The sequence below is a fragment of the Dermacentor albipictus genome, chromosome 7 (genome assembly GCF_038994185.2).
Source record: "Dermacentor albipictus isolate Rhodes 1998 colony chromosome 7, USDA_Dalb.pri_finalv2, whole genome shotgun sequence".
Taxonomy (NCBI): Eukaryota; Metazoa; Arthropoda; class Arachnida; order Ixodida; family Ixodidae; genus Dermacentor; species Dermacentor albipictus.
Genome location: NC_091827.1, coordinates 100277477 through 100294964, shown reverse-complemented (window position 1 = coordinate 100294964; position 17488 = coordinate 100277477). Strand labels below are relative to the sequence as shown.

The window sequence follows — 17488 nt, the reverse complement described above, 5'->3', positions numbered from 1 at the left end:
TATTGCACAAGAAAACATTAGTACATATTAGGAGAACATAAGGTAACTGCAATGAAAAAGGAAACAGTAGCAGACATCGTGAAAGAAAAAGAAAGAAGTAATACCGCAAAGTCACAAAATAATAATGATAAGATTAGGCGGTAAGTCGTGAGCGAATCAGATTTTGAAACTTAGTTAAGTCGGGTTCCGTGGCATCGTTTGACGGTAAGGCGTTCCATTCAGTTATTGTGCGCGGTGAAAATGAATATATGTATAATGGGATGACTGGAAGTTAATGCGTTTGACTTTATATGGATGGTCACGACGTGAAAAATAACTGGTGGTGACTCAATAAAATCATCATAAAGTGAACAATGGTGATAAAGTTTATCAAAATGTGATGGGCGTGGAAATTTTACGGCGAACTGATAAGTTGTCCAACTCAGCTTTGTTTTGTAATGAGGTGACAGCTGGTACAACGTAAATAATCTGAAAAAAAAAATGATTCGCGCTGCACGGTTTTGGCATGTTTTGATGTTACTGATGATATAGGTATGTTCGGGATCCCAAATAGCAGACGAGTATTCAAGTTAGGGATCAATTAATGCGGTGTACGTTAGTTGTTTTATATGCATTAGGGCTTCTTTTAAGTTATCTTTAAGATGTCCGAGAGTACGGCTAGTGGAGGCAAGGGTAAGGTTAATATGATTATTCCATGATAAGTTAGACTGAAGATTATTACCATGGTACTTGTAGGTTGTGGTGGGTTCTACAGCGTTGTTATCAAGGGAGAAGGTGGTTAGATTTTGTGGCCTATTGGTGAAAGACATGAGTTTAATTTAGGATATATTGAATGGAATCACTCAATTAGAACACCACGCACATATCGCATCAAGGTCAGTTTGTAGTAAGTGGCTATATCTGTTACTTGTTAAACATCGATCAACTACAAAACCATCAGCAAATAGTGAGATTTTTTGATGTCACGAAACTGGGTAAATCGTTAACATAAGTTAAAAAGAGTAAAGGTCCAAGTACGTTACCTAGTGGAACTCCACACGTGGCATCGGCATGACATGAGTTAGAATTGCTAACTGATGTAAACTGAATTCCACATTACAGAAAGTCTGTGATGTATGCAATAATAGGGTGAATGTTAGGTTGTGAAAGTTTAATAACTACATACTGTGTGCAACGCGGTCAAATGCCATAGAAAAATAAAAATGTTGCATCAACTTGAAACCGAGCGTGCATCAGTACGTGTATATCTTTAATAAATCCGGCAAGTAGCGTGTTGCGTGAGTAGCTCTTGCGAAAAATGTGCTGATGCTCGAAAATAATGTTAGGGTCTTCAAGGAAGTTGATGACTTGACTGTGTATGATATGCTCAAGTAAATTTCAAATAGTGCTGGTTAAGGAGATGCGACGATAATTAAGCGGAGAAGCATGGTCACCTGATTTCAAAACGGGTATTATGTTAGCTTTGCGACAGCCATTAGGAATGCAGCCAGTTGACAGTGACTGGGAAAATAGAATGGGTAACAAAGAGCAAATACTACGCAATGTGTACTTCACCAATTTATTGATGAAGTAACTTTTATTGGGCGAACCTGTGCCCACAAAACAGGCTACACTTATAGCACAACGATAGCGGCGAACACGCTCGGCGATCGTCGAAAACCTGATCAGCGGGTCAAGCGCGTCGGCTTTTATAGAGCAGTCGTCGAATGTTCCCGACTAATCGTTCAGACCCGCGTGCCTTCCATAAAGTGTTACACCATTCGCGTCAGGTGATGAAATCAGATAACATAAGGTTCGGCGACAACAGACAGCGTATAGAAGCATCGATAACTTTCCGGATACTTCGAATACATGCAGGCGCGTCCCACGCTGTGCGATTACATTTGTTAGGCGGCGAAACGTGGTTTCCCGATAAAGATAAGTACACGTGTCAATACCCCCCTCTTAAAAAGCATCGTCCCGATGCTACAAATATAAGAGAGCGAAACACAAAAGGACACCTATTAAACATGAGTAAAAAAAACAACGAAAAGAAACAAAGTCCAAAGGTCAGTTACGCGAAGCCCCAAAGTTCATTAACGCTGGTAGTACGGCTTGAGTCGCACAACGTGGACTATTTCAGGTCGTGAGCGGCGCCGCGGTGATAGCGAAATGCCGTCTGGCACGACCTCATAGTCCAGTGCGCCAATACGTCGGATGATCTTGTACGGTCCGAAATAGCGACGCAAAAGCTTCTCGCTCAGTCCTCGTCGGCATATAGGGGTCCAAACCCAAACACGGTCACCGGGGTGGTACTCGACGAAGCGTCGTCGGAGGTTGTAGTGTCGGCTGTCGGTCTTCTGCTGGTTCTTGATTCGCAGGCGGGCAAGCTGTCGGGCTTCTTCGGCGCGCTGGAGATAGCGACGTCAAGATTTTCCTCGTCAGTGACGTGCGGCAGCATGGCGTCAAGCGTCGTCGTCGGGTTCCTGCCGTAAACCAGTTTAAATGGCGTGATCTGTGTTGTTTCTTGCACCGCCGTGTTGTAAGCGAATGTTACGTACGGCAGGATCGCATCCCACGTCTTGTGCTCGACGTCGACGTACATTGCTAGCATGTCGGCGAGGGTCTTGTTCAGGCGCTCCGTGAGACCATTCGTCTGCGGATGGTAGGCAGTTGTCCTCCTGTGACTTGTCTGGCTGTATCGCAGAATGGCTTGCGTGAGCTCTGCTGTAAAAGCCGTTCCTCGGTCGGTGATGACGACTTCTGGAGCACCATGTCGCAGCAGGATGTTCTCGACGAAAAATTTCGCCACTTCGGCTGCGCTGCCTTTCGGTAGAGCTTTAGTTTCAGCAAAGCGGGTGAGATAGTCCGTCGCCACGACGATCCACCTATTTCCGGATGTTGATGTCGGAAACGGTCCTAACAAGTCCATCCCGATCTGCTGAAAAGGTCGGTAAGGAGGCTGGATCGGCTGTAGTAATCCCGCTGGCCTTGTCGGTGGTGTCTTGCGTCGCTGACAGTCTCGGCATGTCTTGACGTAACGGGCGACATCGGCGGTGAGGTGCGGCCAGTAATACTTTTCTTGTATCCTCGATAGCGTCCGGGAGAAACCGAGGTGCCCAGCGGTCGGATCGTCATGTAGGGCGTGCAGTACTTCTGGACGCAGCACCGACGGAACAACAAGAGGTAGTTGGCGCTGACTGGTGAGAAGTTCTTCACGAGTAGGTTGTTTTGAAGCGTGAACGAAGATAATCCACGCTTAAATGCCCTAGGGACAACGTCGGTGTTCCCTTCCAAATACTCGACTAGGGCTTTTAGCTCCGGGTCCCCTCGTTGTTGTTCGGCGAAATCTTCCGCGGTTATTATGCCAAGGAAGGCGTCGTCATCCTCGTCATCTTGTGGCGGCAGGTCAATGGGGGCGCGTGATGGGCAATCGGCATCTGAGTGTTTTCGTCCTCCACTCCACTCGTCCGGACTCGTCGAGAGCTCCACTGATTGGCGGCGAGGTAGTCGGCGATATCGCGAGGGCGTTCACCTTGCTGCGGCCGCGGAGCGTTGTCGGCGAAACCTCGCAGTCCCATCTCCCGGTATGGGCATCGGCGATACACATGGCCGGCTTCCCCGTAGTGATAGCATAGCGGCCGGTGGTCGGGGGCTCGCCAAATGTCCGTCTTCCTCGCGTAGGTGCGTTGGGCGACGGGTGGGCGTGCTGGCGGGGGTGGCGGCGGACGATGGAATTGCGTCGTTGCAGGGCCCTGGCGTGGTCGCGGAGGGGGACCTTGACGGCGCGCGGCGGTGGCGTATGTCATCGCTTCCGGCTGAGGTTGCGGTGACAGTGGTTGCGCCTCAGGGACTCCAAGCGATCGCTGAACCTCTTCTTTGACGATTTCAGTGATTGAATTCACTTGGGACTGCGTCCTTGGGTAGAACCTCTGCAGCTCCACCCGTACGACCGCTCTGATAGTCTCGCGCAGATCGCCGATAGCCATTGATTGAACCCCGGCGTAGTTTGTAGAGTTTGTGCGGCGATCGAATTGCCGGTTTCGGATCTCGAGTGTCTTCTCAATGTTCGTCGCCTCACGAAGAAACTCTTCGATGGTCTTCGGTGGGCTTCTTACCACTCCGGCGAAAAGTTCCTCTTTTACACCACGCATCAGTAGGCGGACTTTGTTCTCCTTGGCCATACCCGGGTCGGCGTGGCGGAACAAACGGCTCATTTCTTCCGTAAAGATGGCAACGTTCTCGTTTGGTAGCTGCACTCGGGCATCCAGCATAGCTTCGGCCCTATCCTTGCGCACGACGCTTGTAAAGGTGCGCAGGAAGCCGCTACGGAACAGGTCCCACGTTGTCAAGGTCGACTCCCTCTTCTCAAACCAAGTTCTGGCGGCGTCTTCTAAGCCGAAGTAGACATGCCGCAGCTTGTCGTCGGAGTCCCAGTTCTTGAATGTCGCGATTCGTTCGTAGCCATGATTGCGGGTCTTCAGTCGCTGCTCCATGGAAGGTTGGTGGGTCCCGAGATTGTTGTAGGATAACGGGGGACGCTGGGGCAGCCATTGAGGTTGTCTTGATCACAATCTTCTTTGGCGTCTCAGGTAGAAGTCCGTGCTATGGGGGCCGTCCTTGCTGTCTGCGGCTAGCACACTGGTCTTGGGCGATGTTGGTTCTGTCCTCGGGCTTCTGGCTTGGATCGCGGCTTTGTGGGGGCGTTCGGTACATGAACGAACAAGCACCTCCACCATATGTCACGTGGTGGTGACGTTGAATAACACAGTAGCAATACTGTGAACGACAAAACTAACTTTTATTGGGTTAACCTGTGCCCACAAAACAGGCTATACTTATAGCACAACGATAGCGGCGAACACGCTCGGCGATCGTCGAAAATCTGATCAGCGGGTCAAGCGCGTCGGCTTTTACAGAGCAGTTGTCGAATGTTCCAGGCTAATCGTTCGGACCCGCGTGCGTTCCACAAAGTTCTACACCATTCGCGTCAGGTGATGAAATCAGATAACATAAGGTTCGGCGACAACAGACAGCGGATAGAAGCATCGATAACTTTCCAGAAACTTCAGATGCATGCAGGCGCGTCCCACGCTGCGCGATTACATTTGTTAGGCGGCGAAACGTGGTTGCCCGATAAAGATAAGTACACGTGTCAATACTAATCAGAAAACGCGCCAGACATGTCTGGCGGAGAGTAAAAAACACCAATGATCACACCAAATGCAGCAGCCTTCCTGGAAATCCAAGCACATTCGAGAAAAGGATCAATAATTATGGGTACGGCAATGAATTCTTCCTGTATTGCTATGAGCACTCCGCCCCCTCTACGCTGTTGTCTATCGCAGCGACAGAATTTCGAAATGGATGTACCCGTAAAGATGTCATCGTGAATCATGTCGTTAAGCTAGGTCGCGGTAAGTAACACTAAGAAGTATGGAATGAATCGATGAGCGACGAGAGTGAAATACCATTAGCAACAACACTTCTAGCGTTGGTGTATAAAAAGGAGCAGTTTTTATCAGCGCTACAATGCAATTTTACTGGCGAGCTGGCAGGTGAAACTGAGCTTAAGGAAACGAAGGAAAAATATCATTCATCCCTGCGCCAGAAAACAAGAACAGCTTGGCCTTCATTGGTGTCCTACTCGTGAACGTCATTGTTGAAAAACACTTCGCTGAAAACAAGACGCACTCGATCCCTGTCTTTTTTCATTGTTCGCGAGAACTAAAGTAGCTTCCGTCACTTTCCACGAACGGCTTCCGGGTGATCTCGCGATATGTTTAAATTAGCGTTTTTCAACTCATATCCTCGGTCCAGAAGCAGCTCAACGCCCTTCTCATAAAAAATTTCGCTATGATAGGCTACTTCTTCCCAGACGAAAAGCGGCCCACTTGATGTGCTCGCGAGATAGACGTCGCATTAATCCGAACATTTTTGCTACCATGATTATTTATGAGTCGTTCCGACCCTTCCCAAGTTTCAGACCTTACCGAATCTGCTATACTATAAAAGATGCAATTAGACCGCCTGGAGCGATTTTCCAGGTCGTCAATTATTTCTTGTACACCTGCGAGGTAATTGTCACTGCCCACGATGGATTGACCACATGGGGAGATGTTTTGAACCACATGGAATGATTTGCTTTGTTGAGGCGTTCAGCATTTATTAAACTATCTCTGAAATGCTGGAGAGAAACAGAATAACTCAAAATGCCAAAAATGTATACTCGGCGATAGCTTCTATGCAAGTATATATTTTCTTTAATTACACGTATGCTGCTAATATTTACTTACGGGCTGAATATTTTCTTACAAATTCGACTCCTGGTCATGAACGTATTAATGCCCGAGTGGTGTAAAGAGTGCCCTCATCGAAAGATGGCTGACACAGTTGGGAACTGAAGTCGCGATTTAGTGCTCCGTATCACATGTTCTTTGGAAGTGAGCTCCCGAGGCATCTATCCTGAATGGTGTGTGCTGCTGGAAAATTCGAAACAAGTGCATAGCAACCACCAAGGAATGTTCGAGTTACGTCTGAGAATGTGGAGGTTCTACATGGTTTCGTTCTGTAGGTGCTTTCTAAGCATGGAGCATGTCCAAGTGCACATTTTGAAGTTTGAATTAGGCCACTGTTATGAACGCAGATGAACCTAGAAACAAAACAATTCCAAGAACGCATTGATGTAGCTTCCAAATTTTCGTGTTTCCACTGTTATGTACGGTGCTCATAGTATGTAGGTGACTTACCATCGTCCGGTGGACATCGCGGGCTGAGTTTGTCAATCATTTCTCTGAATGGCACATTACTTCGCAACTCTGCATCCAGCCACTCAGCCAGTAAGCTGACCCCCACTGTGCCGTAGTCCAGCTCGACAAGTGCGGGGTCACCGATGAAAAGGGGATCGGCGAGGAGAGGTGCCGACATGGTGATCACGTGGCCAGCCTCTCTGTTTGATGATGGTGGCGATGGCTGCAGGCGGAAAACAAAGCTGCTGCATGTGATCACCAAAAGAGCTTGGTTTATAAAATAAATTGATGAAGGAACGCCTTCTGCTTTCTGTTTTTAGCGTAATAAAAATTTCCACTTTGCTGTGCTGCATCCGTGCGTGTTTTGCAATAGCGATCGAACATGGTTGCTCGAGTATATTAGCAGCGTATATTCTCATTACTTTCATCAGTGCCCGTGTAATCACAGGTTGGTGCCAAGCACGCCATATTCATTCTCTAGATGTCATTCGTTTGCATGGGAATGGTCTGTAGCTATCTTCCCAGAAGCCACAAATATACAGTCGATGCTACTACACCTAATGAGCCAAGTGGTCTGTTATGTGGGCTCCTCCTGTGGGTATGTCCAGTCTAAGAATGTGGACCGATACCGAAGACAGAGCAGTAGAATAATTTAAACAGTGCGATTCTCCTGCGTGTCCCTTCTCACGAGGATAAAATGGTAGAGTGCCGTGCGCAGTTGCTGCCCTCCATTTTTATTTCCAACTCAACCAGGAAAATATTGTCTTTCATCTACGCAAACTAGAGATTGAATTGCCTTTCAGCTTTTACAGCGAAGGTGCATATGACTCGGATCCCGGCAATCCTTCGTCTCCGTCGGCAGAACAGTCGGCAGAACACAATTCCACGAATTGAAGCGAAAAATGCCTGTGTCCATTGGAATTACGCATGTGAGACACACCCCAGTATTCGCTTTAATAAAGAAATGAAAAATAAGTGTCAAACCCTCATGATAGATGACAAGCACGCATAGCCTTCACCGCATGCATTTCTTGGAAGCAGCAATTTTAGCATACGAAGTAGTGAGTTATGTCACTAAACTTTCACATGTGATAGAAGAGCCAGCCCTATTTCTTACCACAGCGATCACAAAGCCGTTATCAATATCGCTTTAAGAAATAAAGTTTTTGTACAGTTCATTAAATTGTCTTGCTGTAAATCATTTCATGCAGTGCATTGCTGAACTGCGTAAGGCTACGTCGCATTTGTCTATCAGATCATGTGATACCCCAGTCCCATTGGTCTTCCACCTTCAAAGCGTGAAATGGACGTCAATATTTACTCGTTTGAATTCTATCAGTGTATGTTGAAAATATTATTTGACATTCGACAGTAAGAAAAATGTCTAGCTGTACCTGCAAGAGTAGTCATCTATGCCTTCGCTACACTTATATTTCCATACAACTACGAGGTAACTACATACAAGTACCTGAGTCGGAGTTACAGTGAACGTTCAGCAAAAAGTATTTGTTACTAAGCCTGAGTGTTGTTAATTTCACCCGCTTATGGCACCTCATATGAGTACAAGAAATCACCATCTTGAACTGTAAGGCGCTAGGAGACAGGAAATTATAATCTTATGAAACACAGCTTTACGTAGCCTCATACTTTCTTAGCGGTTTGCATTTCCTGGTCTCCTCATACACCTCAAGCCAGCTTTTGTGACATAGTCACAGGTCGGCCTACTTCTCCTGAGTATACCGACTCATACACTCATTTCATAGGTGTTAGTGCGAGTGTAAGTGATGAGGTGCATGTGATTGGAAGAAAGTACAACTAGAAGTGAGCTGGGAAACGATGTAGACGTTCGAACTTGGGTGACTGTAGGTGAGGATCAACGCGCGTGACTGTCGCCGAGTTGACGCCAGTATCAAGCAGGTATGTACCGGCGAGATTAAGTTTACATATGAGCATCTGTAAGTCTGTGAACGCTGGCAATCGTGAGTAAAACAGCCATGCCAGCTCCATGCTCACGTGTCTGCCGGATCACCGCAAAAAATTAACAAGCAGCATACTCTTCGCCTTACACAATTTTTTTGAGTTCGAAAAACCACATGCGATCTCGCACGTGATACCGCGTAAAAGAAACTATCATTCATTGGTTTGTCGCTGCCGATCATAATTTGCTCTCTTAGTACTCTGGTGAACGTCCGGCTTACGTTCTTCATATTGTTGTCCGCATATAAGAACTGACAATATTTTATTTTGGGACATATATTTGAGCATAGATGCGCGCTGTTTCTCCTAGACATAAGTAAGAATAAATATTTCGTGCGACAGGTTTTCCAGAAATCGCCCCTTATTTTTCAGATGGTTCAACCGAAAGGCTCCGTAGTTCCAAAGCATAAACGCTTTTACTCACGCAGTCTGCATCGCGAACATCAATTAGATGTAATTTGACAATTCTTTGTAGCCATCACGAAGCACGCACAGTAAATATTGTTGCTTCACCAAATAAAGTTTATTAAACGCTCCGTTCTCAGCAAATTTGAAATTTGTACAACCATAGCCTTGAAATGATCCAAATTTAGCAACCTAATCAGCTACAAAGCACAATTTCCAAGGTTTTTTTTCGACCCCCGTGATTGCTCAGTGGCTATGGTGTTAGGCTGCTGAGCACGAGGTCGCGGGATCGAATCCCGGCCATGGCGGTCGCATTTCGATGGGGGCGAAATGCGAAAACACCTGTGTACTTAGATTTAGGTGCACGTTAAAGAACCCCAGGTGGTCGAAATTTCCGGAGTCCCCCACTACGGCGTGCCTGATAATCAGAAAGTGTTTTCGGCACGTAAAACCCCATAATTTAATTTTTTTAATTTCCAAGGTTTTGGTAAATTCCCAGGACACACATAATTATCCTGTTCCCATCAACTTTTCCATGAAAACAGACATCGCACTTGACATACCAATCGAACAATCGTTATTTCGTTGCGCACGCTCCAGTAGTTAGGCATTTTTATAAAATTTGCACTGTGCACCACACCAAGTGACTGATTCAATGCCGAAAACGCGACTACGCGGAACGAGAAAAACATGGCACATCCAACTGGCAGTTGATACCTGCATAATGCAAAGCATTGCAAGCGTCACAGCACATTGGCTTGCACGAGCGAAATTTTGTGATGTGTTCTATTCCGCCTCTCGAGGCATACGTACCCAGCCAAATTGAAACGTATCGAACGTACGAACGTCCTGGCGAGTTTGCCACCGGCATATTATTAATGCTTTGTATTCCACCTGTCGACGCAAGCGTCCGTAGCATAATGGTCACGGAATAAGCTTGATGTGTTCGAACACGCACGCGCGCGCGCGCGCGCGAACACACACACACACACACACACACACACACACACACACACACACACACATATATATATATATATATATATATATATATATATATATATATATGTATACACACACACATATTATAACCAAGAAGAGTAGCCTGCGCCGCAGCAGAATCGCCATAATAAAGCATCATGCACTCCTCCAACTCCTCCAGCGGCGTCGCTCACCCTGCTTTGTGCCAGTGTCCTGCATCAGCGAGATCCCACTATCTTCTTCGGCACGGACGACCAAGACGTTGATGATCGGATCTCCTCTTACGAGCGAGTTAGTGCCCATAACCAGCGGGACGATGTAATCAAGTTGAGAAACGTCGCATTCTATCTCTAGGATGTTGCGAAACTATGGTTCCTAAACTATGAAGCCGACCTCAATGTCGATGTTGGTCTTCAAGACCAACTTCACCCAAGTTTTCGGCAGGCCGGCAGTAAGAAAACTTCGTGCAGAACAACGATCTCAAGAGGTCGAAGAGAATTTCATGACCTATATTCAGGACATTGTTGACCTTTGCAAATTGGTGAGCGCGTCGATGTCAGAGAAGAAGATGAAGCATATAATGAAGGGTATTGAGGACGATGCTTTCGAAATGTAATTATCGAAGAGTCCTCACACTGTCGTCGAAATTATAGATTTGTGTCAGATTTACGACTAGTTGCGCAGACAACGGCTTCACACCCGACGCCCCACTACGCCCGCCGACTCTCTGTCAAGCGTTGGAGTCGGCGATAACCATGCTACTCTGTTCCTAAAAATTCAGGAATTTGTTCGCACAGAAGTCGCTCGCCAGCTATCTTTGATGTCTTGTGTCCCGGAGTCACCACCCGCTTTGCCACCAACGATCTACGACTTCATTCAAGAGCAAGTTGCTGAAGCCGTTCCTGGAGCCCTTCAACAGACACCAGTCGCTGCACCTCTCCCGTACCCTGAAGCAGTTTCCTGATCTCGTCCAGAAACGCTCTTGGCGTCACCTATGCATCGACCGCCGAAATGTTTGCCTGCATCTATGCCGCTTCCAGACCGACATTTTCCGACTCCTCAACCAGGACTTGGACTTTACTCCGACCGGTTGCGCACCTTCGATGACCGTCCAACATGTCTTGCTTGTGGTGGAGCTGGTCACACGGCGTGCCATTGTCGTCGTTGCATCCTTCCTTTTCCGAACAACCGGCGAGCGCCACCTTTCCGCGCTCAGTTTTCCTCTTCGCCTTCAAGCCTACCAAATTTTTCCGTGTCACCTGATCGCTCACCCAAGTCTACTGGCCATTCACCATCTGCACGTCGTCACTCGATTTCTCCGATGCGGCGCCATCCCGTGTCCACCGAGCAAGAAAACTGATGTCGGTCTATAAACGCGCATTTAGTCTTCGCAGTGGCATCAGGAAGATGCTCGTCGACAATCCGATGGCGTCCCCTTTACCTTTATTTCATAGAGCATGCCTAGGCCTCATTCAACCGTTCGACACCTTTTGCATCTTTGACGCGCCTGCCATTTCTACTGCTATGGACCTTAGCGCACTTACTTGTCACCCCCTTAGGTTGATCACTCACTGCGCGACGCTTTCCACCGCTCCATCGACGATAAAACGTCAGCTTCAGAACGAAGCCAGCTTATCGCTCTACTGCAGAAGTTCCGTGATTATTTCGACAGCCATGCTTCCAGTTTGGGAGGAACATCGGTCGTTTTTCATCAGATAGATACCAGCAGTCATTCATCTACGCGGGAACGCCCTTACCGAGTATGCGCCACGGAATCACATGTCATTGACGACATGCTGACATGCTCAAGCGTGGCGTTGTGCAGCCTTCAAACAGAGCCTGCGGGCGTTACTGGTCGGTCTCGTTATGAAAAAGGATGGCTCTATTCAGTTCTGCGGCAACTGCCGATGTCTGAACAAGATAACAAGCATGGACGCTTACCCGTTACCGCACATCGACGACGCCCTCGACTGCTTGCAGGGAGCGGAGTTCTACGCTGGATTTACGTTCCGGATACTGGCAAGTCCCTTTCTCACCATAGGATCGACTTAAAACAGCAAGTGTAACACCTGGCAGATTATACAAATTCATCGTAATGCGTTTCAGCATGTGTAACTCTCAAGCCACTTTTGAGAGGATGATAGATACTATTTTACGCGGCCTGAAATCGAAAACATGTCTATGCTACCTGGATAACATAGTTGTCTTTTCCGTTGATTTCCGAATACATCTCAGCTGTCTCGAGCACGTTCTGAAATGCCTCACTGACGCGGAACTTTAAAAAATGTCGTTTTGGCACCCGAAAGCTCACTATTCTTGGCCATGTTGTATCGTGAGACGGCGTCCTGCCGGACCCAGCCAAGCTACGCCCTGTCACCGACTTTCCACAACCAAAGAAGTTAAAGGAGCTTCAAGGTTTCCTTGGTTTATGCTCGTATTTCCGGCGTTTCATTCGAAATTTCGCTTCCATAAGTGCACCCCTGACAGTCCTTCTAAGTGGTGACAAAGAACTTTCCGCCTGGTCGCCCGCCTGTGATGACGCCTTCACAAAGTTACGCCACCGGCTCACATCGCCACCTATCCTCCGGTACTTCTATCCTGTAGCCCCCACAGGTCCACACCGATGCCAGCGGCGTCGGACTCGGCGCCGTACTCGCGCAACGAAGAGCGTCGTTTGGTGAATATGTCGTCGCCTGCGCGAGCCGAACTCTAACAAAGGCCGAGGTTAATTACTCTGTTACAGAGAAAAAGTGTTTAGCCATTATTTGGACCCTTGGAAAATTCCGTCCTGATTCGTATGGTCACCCATTCGATGCCGTCAGTGACAACCACGCTCTTTGTTGGCTGTCCACCCTTAGGACCCACCTGGCCGACTTGCTCGCTGGGCACTTGAGCTACAGGACTACCACATCCGCGTTATTTACCGTTCCGGCCGCAAACACATGGACGCTGATGGCCTTTCTCGCTCACCGGTCTCCACTGACAACGCTTGCCTATCAGCCCTTGAGCCACACTTACATTTCATGCACTGTGCAACATGCAGTCGGAGCAGCGCAAGGATCCCTCGATCAGTGCTCTCATCAGGATCCTTTCTGATCCAGCCACCTCTTCACGATCTCGTGGTCTTCGCCGCCAGGCTACCCACCTCTGCATTCGCGATGGCCTTCTTTATCGTCGTAACTACATGTCTGATGGTCGCAAGTGGCTTCTTGTGATACTCCGCCATCTAAATGACTTTATTTGCGACGCTTTTCACGCAGACCCACAGTGCGCGCATGCCAGCCTCTTCAAGACCTACAGTCGACTACGCCTCCGATGTTGTTGGTGCGGCATGTATAACCACGTCCGAAAGTTCGTTTGCTCCAGTGCTCAGTGCCAACGCCGAAAATTACCTCCCGAACAAGTCTACCCATCAAAACCCCTTCCTTGCTTTAGTGGACATATACGGACCGCAACCATCCACTCCAGCAGGGAACATGTGGATTATTGTTGCAGTGGATGACTTGACCCGCTATGCTGAAACAGTCAGTCTGCCGACTGCCACCGCCAGCAACGTTGCATCCTTTCCGTGACGACATTTAGTTCTGCGCCACGGTGGCCCTCGCAAAATTCTGAGCGTTAGAGGCCACGCCTTTCTTGCCGATGCTTTAAGGGTAATACTCGACGAATGCCGAATCGTCCACTGCACCAGTACAGCGCGCGGTTCACCTGTACCCTTGGCGATATGCTCTCGATGCACGTTGCCTCTGATCATTCAAATTGGGCGCAAATGCTCCGTTTCATGACGTATGCGTACAATACTGCGGCCCAAGCAACTACTGGATTTTCCCCTTACTTTCTCCTATACGGATGAAAACAATCTAATTCGTTCAATACCATTATTTCACATAAACGTGACGCGTCCGAAAGCACTCCGATATCTAACGCTACTCGACATGCCGAGGAATGCTGCCAGCTTGCCCGCTCTTTTTCTACTAAGGACCAGCGGTAGCAGCAATCCCGTCAACATGCTGACCGTTGTACATCAACTTTTAAGGCGAAAACCTTTCTAGGCAATGGTGAACTTGTGTCAGCAGACTTGACTGCCGGTGTGTCCGCCGAAGCGTCACCAAGCAATATGAAGACAGACTAAAGAATTAAAAGTGATTCGCAATGACAGTAGGTGAATGATAACGCTATAATAGAGATTGGTAGAGGTTAACAATGACTAGTAGTGACTAATGACTACTAATGACTACAAAATGACCGATATGTCTAACGACGGCTTGTAATGACCACAATTGATTACAACTGACTAAATATGCTTAGTAGTGATCAGTAATGACTAAAAGAAAGAAAAGAGAAGAGGCAAAGAGAAAGAGGCGAATGATAAGAGGAGGAAGAGTAGGCTGTCTCCGTTCACCTCTTGAGAGATATCTTAAAGGGAAGCTGAAACACTTTTCGAAAAAAATGAGTTCTCTGCGGCATTCTACAGTTTTGAGTCCCCTGAACACGAATATCTCGTTCAAAAAGGGCGGAAACAAGCGCAAGCGGCTGTTTTTTTCATGAAAACGCGCACCAGCGCCTCAGGGTATCGCGCGAACGCCGCTGTTGCCCCTGATTGGTCGGAGCCGCTGTGACGTCAGTGGCGGCAGTCGCCGGTCGGCGCCGCCGTTTGAGAGCGTAGCACGCTGTTCTGTTCTGGCTGCATAGCTGAGTTGTAAGCATTATGGAACGTTCTCGCTGTCTCGGACAGCTTGTATTTTCGCCGTACATGTTCGAACCGACAGCCGATACGGAAAACGATGGCGGCAACGGCGGCAACGACGATGTTGAGTGTGCCAAAAGCTAGAGCGATGTGTACACCTTCTCGCGCGCTGGAAATCTTAGCAGTTACGTATGCTTTTTTTTTTAATGTAGCTGCACGTTCCAATGACGGGAGAAAAAAATGCGCTAAAGTGTCACTGGGAACTTGCTGCTGGAAGAATGCCGAAGCACTAACTTCTCATTAGATTGTAAACACGGGTAAAATTCCGCGATGTCAAGCACCTTGCCGCTGCTTGTCTGAAGTCCCGTGGTTTTCTGAGCGTTGATACACGATCGCGAACATAAGTGCCGCGTTTCAAAGCGCGCACATGCAGTGCTGCGAGGTACAGTCATGGAAGTTGCTTATCATACACATCCAGATCGAGATGGTCAGGGGGATTATATGTGCAATATTCAGAATATGGTTCGACGACTTTGCGATTGTGGCTCGATCAAGAATCGGTATGCGCGCTCCATGCTAGTGTTGACATAAAGATATTAGGCAGTTTTAGCACCGCCGTGTGGTAAACATGATAACTGCAACCGTACGTCGAATGTCACTAGGCAAGCCCATACTCAAATTTATACCTCAGGTGCAACGCTGTGGAAGCTACGCACGAAGTCTGGTTACCAAAATTGATTACTGCGCGCGTTTCCGTCTATGGTTCGCAGCGTGCCAGCGGCATTTGCTCGCGCGAGCATGCACGTGAAGCTGCCGCGACGGGCTGCAATTAAAGAATGCCGAAAAGAAAATTGATTTAAAAGAACGTGTTAGCAGCCGTATAAGTACACGGATTGTTTCTATGGGTAATTTTTTTTTCTTTCAGAACTGAGCTTATATATGAAAAGGTTTCTCAAAAATCGGGTCAAGAAACACCGAACTTTTTCTAAGTGCGAACGCAGCCACTGCAAGATGTATCTCAAGCCTCCACAGCGTTGCACCTGATGTATGAAACAGTATAGCAACGCTAGCAACAACGCGTTTCCGCATTTGTCGTAAGGCTATCCGGCTATCACGGAAATGGTCCGAGCACAGCACAGTTGATTTCGTCGGCACGAACTTATCTCTCCTCACCGCACTGCGCTGCAAGCTTCTTGTGCTTCGGGAACCTGTGAAACACCACATCGTCTCGCCCGCGTGTGTTCGCGCAGCCGATTGCTGCACAGAACGAGGGCATGTTGGGCGCCCTTGGCTGTAGGCACTCAAGCAGCACAGAAGGAAAGAACAGTCTACGAAAATCGCAAAACAAACGTGAGCGGCGGCGGCGGCAAATCTCTCGTAGCGTCGTTCAGTAAAGCGCAGGACGGAAAGAGGCATGCCAGCGCATGCCAGCACGCCGGTCCGGCAGCTCGGTCCCCGCCAGTGACGTCACTCTCGCTGGTTCTCTCCTCTGGTAACCTCCTCACCCGGCGCTCCGGGAAGCGATGGGGGCGTGTCCGCGGGGGTGATTTAGAAAGCGATTTCCGCCCCTTATATTAACAAAACGAAGAAAAAAATTCGGAACCGTAAATTATTAGGTCTGTTCTTCCCAATCCCAGCAATTCATGGAAATCGAAAACCGCTTCAGCTTCCCTTTAAGAGACCCTGCAATTTTTTCTCCTGGCTCTCTCGTATGGCATCGGACACCCGCTACCACACGCGGCCCCTCCCCAAAACTTGTCGCAAAATACCTTGGACCCTACCGCGTTCTCGAGCAAACGTACTCCGTCAATTACACCGTAGAGCCCCTCTCGCCATCGACGGACTTATGCCATCGCGGTCGCGAACTTGTCCACGTCTCTCGCATTAAGCCGTACTACGATCCAATAGTAGTCTGCTCACCTTAAGCCGCCAGGATGGCGCCTTTTTCTGCGGAGCGCGAATATAACGAAGAGTAGCCTGCGCCTCTGCAGCATCGCCACCGGCACGAGCTCGTGGTTGCTGCCCTGGGCAGAACGCGTGTGATTGCTGCCTGTTCGCCTGCGTCCGTTGCTGATGAACCTGTTAGCAACACCCCCAGTGAAGGTGGAGGACGAGAGTGTCGCTACTTGAGGAAGTTCAAGGGGTTTACTTGGGAGTTATAGCCAGCGCCACCACTCACATACTTTTGCGGCAGATCTGGAACATCCTTTCTGCCGCAGGCGTCACGAGTACGTGATCTCCTTGGGTGAAAGCAACTGGTCAACAAACCCACTCGTGCTACCTGAAGGGATCAATGTTGTTGGATACAAGACCCTCATTATGTAATAAACTAGAAGAAAGGGGGTTAACGTAAAGTGTCCTTGGTGTCCTTGGTTTCTTTGTTTGTTGGCTTTTATGCGAAGCATATTACGAGAGCTCAACCCAGCTCCTCAGGCGCGGCGGTGTCGCCTTGAAACCACGTGACACCGTGACGTCACGACAGAGGAGAAGTGGCTTTGGCTCAACTCTTGCAAGACGGGCTGGGTGGGAATCGAACCAGGGTCTCCGGAGTGTGGGACGGAGACGCTACCACTGAGCCACGAGTACGATGCTTCAAAGCGGTACAAAAGCGCCTCTAGTGAATGCGGTGTAGCCTTAGAAACGAGCTGTTTCTAAGGCGTGCGTCTCTTGCTCAGGCGCACATTTCGTTGCCGCGCCGAACGCTGCTTTG

General features: G+C 48.4%; 1 protein-coding gene and 1 long non-coding RNA gene across 3 annotated transcripts in view; one reads left to right on the top strand and one right to left on the bottom strand.

Annotated features, from left to right (window-relative positions):
* Nucleotides 1-17488, bottom strand: part of LOC135917228 (uncharacterized) — a 107718-nt gene that overhangs the window by 57297 nt on the left and 32933 nt on the right. For both annotated transcript variants that reach the window (XM_070522544.1, XM_065450763.2), the window contains exon 8: nt 6729-6951. In XM_070522544.1, coding sequence (XP_070378645.1) covers nt 6729-6951 — 223 coding nt within the window. The remainder of the gene's footprint in view (nt 1-6728; nt 6952-17488) is intronic.
* LOC139048103 (uncharacterized) overlaps nt 11912-17488 on the top strand; it is a 159267-nt gene continuing 153690 nt past the window's right edge. The window contains exon 1 of the long non-coding RNA XR_011507506.1: nt 11912-12110. This is a non-coding gene — a long non-coding RNA (uncharacterized lncRNA). The remainder of the gene's footprint in view (nt 12111-17488) is intronic.